The sequence below is a fragment of the Epinephelus moara genome, chromosome 9, assembly GCF_006386435.1.
Source record: "Epinephelus moara isolate mb chromosome 9, YSFRI_EMoa_1.0, whole genome shotgun sequence".
In the NCBI taxonomy this organism is placed as follows: domain Eukaryota; kingdom Metazoa; phylum Chordata; class Actinopteri; order Perciformes; family Serranidae; genus Epinephelus; species Epinephelus moara.
In genome coordinates, this window is record NC_065514.1 from 36,091,083 (window position 1) to 36,098,965 (window position 7,883).

The window sequence follows — 7,883 nt, forward strand, 5'->3', positions numbered from 1 at the left end:
GTTTAATTTGTCTTCTGATTAAATCGGAACCGTTGAAACAAGTTGTAGGAAGCCTCTGCAAGTAATTGGTTGCTGGCATAAAATGGTTAATCAGCAGTGCCGTGCACTGTAGAGCCGATGCGCTGCTGGTTCTGCCGGCCTGAATAGAATATAGTGTTGTGTACAGCCTTTATAGACTGAGGTGAGTAGTGATGCGCGGGTCGACCCGTAACCCGCGGAACCCGCGGGACCCGCAAATGGACCTGCGGGTCGGGCAGCACTGATCGTCTGTTAAATTGGTTTGTAAATGATATTTTGACATTATTGACTATTACTGTCATGGCATCCGAAGGTACTGATGCGTTGAGCAGTTGACAGTCCGCGGCCGTTTTCAAAACACACTTGTGTCACGCACTCCAAAAGAAACTTGTTGAAACTTTAAACAATAATTTATTGTACAAAACGGGGGAAACAAACGTTGACAAAAACGGTTCCATAATTCATATTAAATTCAAAAGATAACGAAAAAACAGCTACAAGTTAGAGGGAATAGTGATAAAGTGGTAAAACTTGGCATTGATCCACAGCCTCAGACGGATGCGCTCAAGCTTGCCGTGCGCACAAGCTCAGTTATAGGCTTTACTATATTTTCACATTTTTAACAATGCAATTTAAAAGTTTTGATTTTTATTGATATCCTACATTTACCAACAACAAAAAGACTACATTAAGCACCAAAAAATATGTAAAAAAAAAAAAATAATAGCCTAATACTAAAAAAAAAAAAAAAACGAATATCGAATACCAAATTTTCATAAGGAATACCTACCCATAGAAACGAATATTCGAATATCCGAATATTTGGGTACAGCCCTAGTAATATACTGGTTATGGATAAGTACCTCATACAACCCCACTTCAAAAAATCCAAACTATGTATTTAATTCTCAGCCTATGCTTGTACTGCAGGGTGAAAGTGAAAGGAAATGTAGTAACCGGAATCTGTTTGTGTGTCAGGCATTACAAACTACGACGAGTACTCACTAGTGCGAGACATTGGTGAAGAGAAGAAGGAGGAGACCACAGGGACCCTGAAAAGAGACAAAACTCTTCTGAGAGATGACAAGAAGATGGAGAAGCTTAAGCAGAAGCTCCACACAGATGATGAATGTATGACAAACGCAAGCCACCTCACTCACTGTCTTAAGCACACTAACTTTATGGCCTGTAGTTTCACTGAGGCACTGTAAAATGAGAAACTGTGACATGGTTTCATACCCTCTCTGATCTCTCTTAAATGCTGGATGTGTTGATGTGAATATACTATGAATCTTGTGCTGACAGCTTTGACTAGTCACTTCCTGACAGACAACGCTCTAATACATCTCTCTCTCTCTTCACTTGACTTCTGGACAATGTGACTTGGCAAAATAAATAATAGTTCAGAGGATATATTAAAATAGTAAAAATAAAACTTTTTGTCTTTGTAACATTGTACCAATACCATATAAGAAAAAATACCATAAACTCATAATGTTGAGGTTGTCTATTGCCCAAATTGTCACTGCCATTTTCTCTACTATAAAATACTAAATGACACTGGCACTGCTGCGAAACCAATGGCCAAGTGTTGCCTCAGTCTGGAAATAGAGTCACCATCATAGTAAATGGACTGCATTTATAAAGCACTCTTCCAGTCTTAGTGACCACTCAAAGCACCATTCACCCATTCACACGCACATTCATACAAAGTCGTGCCACCTGCTCATCAGATAAACATTCACATGCTCTCACAAACAGATGGCAACATCAGGAGCAATTTGGATTCCAGTGTCTTGCCCAAGGACACTTGGATACTTACACAGATGAGCCAAACATTAAAACCACTGAGCTGGTGAAGTGAATGACATTGATTATGTCGTTAAAATTCAACGTTCTGCTGGGAATAAGGTTACAACGGTATGAGATTTTAATGTTATTATACCTATAATATCGCAATTTCACGGTATCATGTTATTACAGAATTATAATTATTATCAGTTAGAATTACCCCAAAGGAATTAAAACGGAAGGGTTACTTTTGGTTCCACAAATGTTTTATTATTATGTTTTACTATAAACTTTTTACTATATTTTTACTATAAACTTGAAACCATTTTTTAATGCAAGTACTATATGTAAAAAGTCTCCCCTTTGAAAATAACTAAAATAAAGTTGAGATTTTCTGTCCAGTTGCTTTTTTAAAAAATATCATAGATATGTAATTGTACATGGTACGATAACCCTCAATTTTAATATCACAGTATACCACCACAGGACACCCCCCAGAGGTCTTGTGTACATGCCTTGACAGGTCAGATCCAAGGAGGCCCCACCGCGCATCAGAGGTAACCTCTGGTATATCGGTATGTCCCATGGATGCTCAGTCAGATTGGGGTGTGGGAATTTGGAGACCAGGTTGATGCATGGGGCTCTTTGTCATGTTCCTGCGGTGTGGCATGGTACATTGTCCTGCTGGGGGGCAGTGCTGTTGCCAACAGTGTTTGGGTTGGTGGAGGGCATCATGTGGCATCCACATGAATGCCAGGACCAAAGGTTTCCCAGCAGAATGTTACATAGTAACGAAATGATCAGTGTTATTAACTTCACCTATTGGTAGTTTTAATGTTATGGCCGATCGGGCCACAGCTGCCCCACTGTAATGTGCTATTAGGGAGGTTAAAGGTAAATTCAAAACTATCAATAGAGTACAGTTAAATAAAAGCTGTTTCGATTGGTCGCTGACAACGTAGTACACAGCATATTGTGCATATTCTATATGGCCTGTAAACACATCACTGACATACAGATAGCAAAGCCTGCGTCACTGATCACCTGTATTTAACCATTTCTTGAGAAGGCCTGTCAGCTTTCTCTGCCATTTCTCAGTTCATTTGGTTGATGTTTTTCCTCAGTGAACTGGTTGGACCATGGCAGGACATTGAGGGAACAGGGTGTGGAGGAGACAGAGATGTTGCTGCTGAGAAGGAAATTCTTTTACTCAGACCAGAATGTGGACTCCAGAGACCCTGTCCAGCTCAACCTGCTTTATGTACAGGTACACAAAGTACTGACATAGACCTGGTTAATCTCTCTGAAGCATGCCAGTTAGTCAGGATCAGTTTCATTTTCTCCTGGAAAGACTGTGCAATTTTCCCAGGCTTTAAAGGGTTTTTAAAAATCGGCATGAATTAATCAGGTGGTCTTTTTTCTGTGTTTTACATGCTAATTGCCAGGTTAAATTTTGTATTCACAATCAATTCTGTTCCTCAAATTTCTGTTTAGTGGATATCTAGGTTTCTAGATTTCATCAAATTAAAGCTGGTAGTAATACATAATGATAAGAGGTATTGTAGCCTTAAACAGTATCTGTGCCGAAAGAGGTCCCTTCGAGTTTCCATAAAGGGGCACTTGCAGCACTACTTTATGAGCAGGTTTACAGACAGACTGAGAGGCTGTTCAAGATGGAATCACCAGGCAGTTAGGGCCATTGTAATTAAATGAGAAGAGAATGTATAGTTCACATTTCCAAAAAACTTCTACAGGTGCTGGATCAAAAAGCAAACTGAAGGCAAAAAACAGACAACAAATCGCAGCACATCTGAATGATAAAGAGTAAATGTTTTTTCAAACTAGACTGATCAGAGCAGAGCTGGACAACACTGCCTGATGGTCCATCATAAAGGATAAAGCATGCCTCCATAGAAAGGGCAAAACAAATACAAAAAAAATACAAAAAAAACCCAACATATTAAATCCAACAAATTAAAAATTCAGTCACATTTATTGCATGAATAACTCGAGGTGTGCGGTGTGATACAACATTATCATGATACTTAAGTCATGATACATTATTATTGCGATTTAAATATGTTGTGATATGCAGGGTATTGCAATGAAATATATTGCCATTTATTACCTATTTTCAACTGTAAATTATGTCCCCAAAGGGAAACTTTGTCAACATCTGTTTTATCGAATAAGATAAAGTTTTCAGTCTGTTCATCTTACTTCAGCTATTTTTTATCTAGTGGACTGAAAAAGCAATTGATTATATTATTCTAGTAGGCCACCTTAAGTTTAATTTTTATTTGTAATATTAATAATTTCTAAAATAAAAACATAGATACTTGGCACTGTGTGACGATACAATATTGCCACCCAAAAGTTTTGCAGTACTATGCTGCATCTACTGGTGGGCCATCACGATAAGAGTATGCAAGCATTATATGATGATGTTAATTCCACTACAGAAGAGACTTGATTATCACTAAAATTAGGTAGGAAAAAAAGTGGATATATTGATATCAGTATCTGTTATTGGCCAAATAAGTTGTTAAATATTGGCATATCGGATATCAGCAAAAAATCCAATATCTTGCATCCCTGCTGAAGAAAATCTTTGTTACATCCAAATGTTGTTGTAAAATTTGAATAGCTGGAAGCTATCAGTAGAGTGTGTAGATCTGTTGTCTGTTTTACCTAATCAGAACTTACATAACTAAATACAGGGATGTATGTTGTTCAGCTTTAATGCACCACAGAAAAGAAAAGACACAGTCAGCATTCAACTCCACAGAAAGTGACAATGTCCATGTACCATATATCTGCTTTTGTTTTTGTACTTGTCAATTCATACGTAGGTATGTTTTCAATGGGACATTTGTGCTGGCACTATCTCTATTAACCTGAATAACTGTTAGTTCTTTGAACAGAAATAGCCTTAACCAAGTAACAGCCTTTCATATGAGTATTAACTCTGTGTGTGTGTGTGTGTGTGTGTGTGTGTGTGTGTGTGTGTGTGTGTGTGTGAGACAGGCCCGTGATGATATTCTGAATGGATCTCATCCAGTCTCCTTTGATAAGGCCTGTGAGTTTGCTGGCTATCAGTGTCAGATTCAGTTTGGTGACCACAACGAGTCCAAACACAAGTCTGGATTCTTAGAGTGAGCGCTGTCTTCATATTTACACATTCACCATTTTGTTTTTGTTACATTCATTCACATTTGACATTTCTGTTTGGAATTGCCTTCTTGAAATTGTGGTGAGGCTTGTTTGACTCTTTTTGAACTCTTTTCTCATCAGTTTAAAGGAGTTTCTTCCCAAAGAATACATCAAGCACAAAGGAGAGAAAAAGATCTTTCAGGTAAGACCTGGGCTCTGTGGACGTACAGGAGCCTGTCACTTTTGATTACATGGTTGTGATTCTTGATCTGTTTTCTTCATCTCTCCTGGCTAGAGGTATTAGACTACATATAGGCAGTATAACATACATTTAGTTTTACTGCTTAAAGGTACACTCAGATTTTGTTGTATCTTACAGAGGAGGCTTTGAGATGTGGGGGTGGCATTTCAAAGCTATATTTGAAACTCAAATTTACGAAATATGTCCAACAGTCTAATTAAATGCAGGATAAAATGTTAAATGCAGCACAAATTACGTAGCATCTTAAATGTCCATAAATCATGAGATGCTAGAAATCTAAGAAAGATTACTTATATTTGGGTTTGCTTACACACAGTTGATGTACTCCTCTGATTCTTTCTCTTCTCTCTGCAGGCGCACAAAAACTGTCAGAACATGACAGAGATTGAGGCCAAAGTCAGCTATGTGAAGCTGGCCAGGTCTCTAAAAACCTACGGAGTGTCATTCTTTCTGGTCAAGGTGAGGAGAAAACTGTCACTTAACATCTCTGTGTGATGGAATTGCAGAACAGTGGCTTGATATGATGGAGATGCTACATTTGTTTTGAGGCCCTGTCTACACCTATACAGATTTTTTCAAAACGGATATTTTCTTCCACATTTTGGCTTCTGGTCCACACTCAAACAAAGTGTTCGATCTCTTGAATGCAATATATGTGAAAACACTTTCTATGGTGCAGATTTTTCAGCCTCTGGTTACTTTGTATCTGTGTCAACATGTAACATGAAGCATTGTAGAAACAATGAGTTTATCTCCTTAATTTGCAGATGCCCATTGTTCCTTTGTGAAATGAGCACGCGCCAGAAACAGTAACAACGACAGCCTCCACCCTGGAGGCATTATGTTTTTGAGTTGTCAGTCCGTTCATCCTTTCCATTCTCATGAATATCTGAAGAATGCCATGGGTTGTTCATTTATTTTTTTAATTTGGCACAAATGTTCCCTTGGACTCAGCGATGAACTGATTAGAATTTGGTAGGGATGCACGGAAATGAAAATTTGTGGCCGAAGCCGAATAATATTAAACGCTTGGCCGATTACCGAGTACCGAATACTGAATATCATTGTTTAGTTTTTCATTAGTTTTTGCAGATGAACCCTCTCCAGATTAGTGTTGTCACGGTACCAAAATTGGGACCCACTGTGCGATACCAATGAAAATATCATGGTTCTGAGTAGTATCACGACACCACAGCGAAAATGAGGCAGATGTGCCTTTTGTCATTTATAAAAAGATAAATCACTTTTCTATAATACATCAATGATATTTCAATGGAATAAATTACTTATTGACTTATTCATACTTCAAAAACAGCATCAATAAGTGATTAACATAGGGGGGATCAAAATAAAATAAATAAATAAAATAAAAATCAACCAGCCACCCTCCTCCCCTGACAAGTCCCTTCATAAGTAACGAACAGTCCCTAAAGTGCGGTGAGGTTTGTGGGCCGTTACTGCCAGAAAGAGAGAAATGTGAACGGCTCGTTTCTCCTCTGACACGTCACATACCTGTGTTCGGCTGGCTCGGCCGTTCAGGTACTTCTGGGCAGCCATGACGCCAAGAAGAGGATATTATTGGAACCGACTTCTCCGTCGCCAGTAAGCCGATGGCCGCCGTATTTGACAGGAATACATTAGGCTACTGTCTGTGTCTGTGACCCCCGTTCAACCCACAAATGCGAGTGCGGTGACGGACAGATTGCCACACTGCCGACATTTTATTCGGCCCGTCACTGCACGCCATTTGATTGTGTTACCAAAACACGCCACTATTATTCGGCCTTGCTTTTAACTTATTCCACCTAATACCGAATGTGTGTTTTTTTTGCAGTATTCGGCTGAATATATTCGGTTACCAAATTCGGTTACCGAATATTCGGTGCACCCCTAGAATCTGTCAAAGTCAAACGTCAAGGTGACTGTGACCTTGCAACGTCTCATTCTCGTGATTGCAATATCTCAAGAACACTTTTAGGGTATTTCTTCAAATTTGACACAAATGTCTATTTGGACTGATGAATAAACGTATTAGAATTTGGTGGTCAAAGGTCAAGATGAGCGTGACCTCAGCATGATCTCAAGAATTCTTATGCTCATTATGACAAAACTTTACATGAATGTCTAATATGATGTAATGATGAAGTGATGACATTTTATATCCAAAAGGTCAAAGGTCAACTTCATTGTGACATCATAATGTCATGCATGAAATGTGTGTGTATATATGTATATATATACAGTATCTCACATAAGTGAGTACACCCCTCCTATTTTTGCAAATATTTAATTTTATCTTTTCATGGGACATCACTATAGAAATTACACTTTGATATAACTTAAAGTAGTCAGTGTACAGCTTGTATAGTAGTATAGATTTACCTTCGTCTGAAAATTACTCAAAACACAGCCATCAACATCTAAACAGCTGGCAACATAAGTGAGTACACCCCACAGTGAACATGTCCAAATTGTGCCTAAAGTGTCAATATTTTGTGCGCCAACTATTATTATCTAGCACTGCCTTAACCCTTTTGGGCATGGAATTCACCAGAGCTCACAGGTTGCTTCAGGAATCCTCTCCCACTCCTCCATGATGACATCATGGAGCAGATGGATGTGAAGACACCTTGCGCTCCTCCACCTTCAGCTTGAGGAT

General features: G+C 38.7%; 1 protein-coding gene across 1 annotated transcript in view; it reads left to right on the forward strand.

The window, feature by feature from the left end:
• The window catches only part of tln1 (talin 1), a 173,487-nt gene that overhangs the window by 44,434 nt on the left and 121,170 nt on the right, over positions 1-7,883 (forward strand). Inside the window, exons 6-10 of the mRNA XM_050052653.1 lie at positions 997-1,149; positions 2,934-3,076; positions 4,837-4,964; positions 5,104-5,164; positions 5,579-5,683. Coding sequence (XP_049908610.1) covers positions 997-1,149; positions 2,934-3,076; positions 4,837-4,964; positions 5,104-5,164; positions 5,579-5,683 — 590 coding nt within the window. The remainder of the gene's footprint in view (positions 1-996; positions 1,150-2,933; positions 3,077-4,836; positions 4,965-5,103; positions 5,165-5,578; positions 5,684-7,883) is intronic.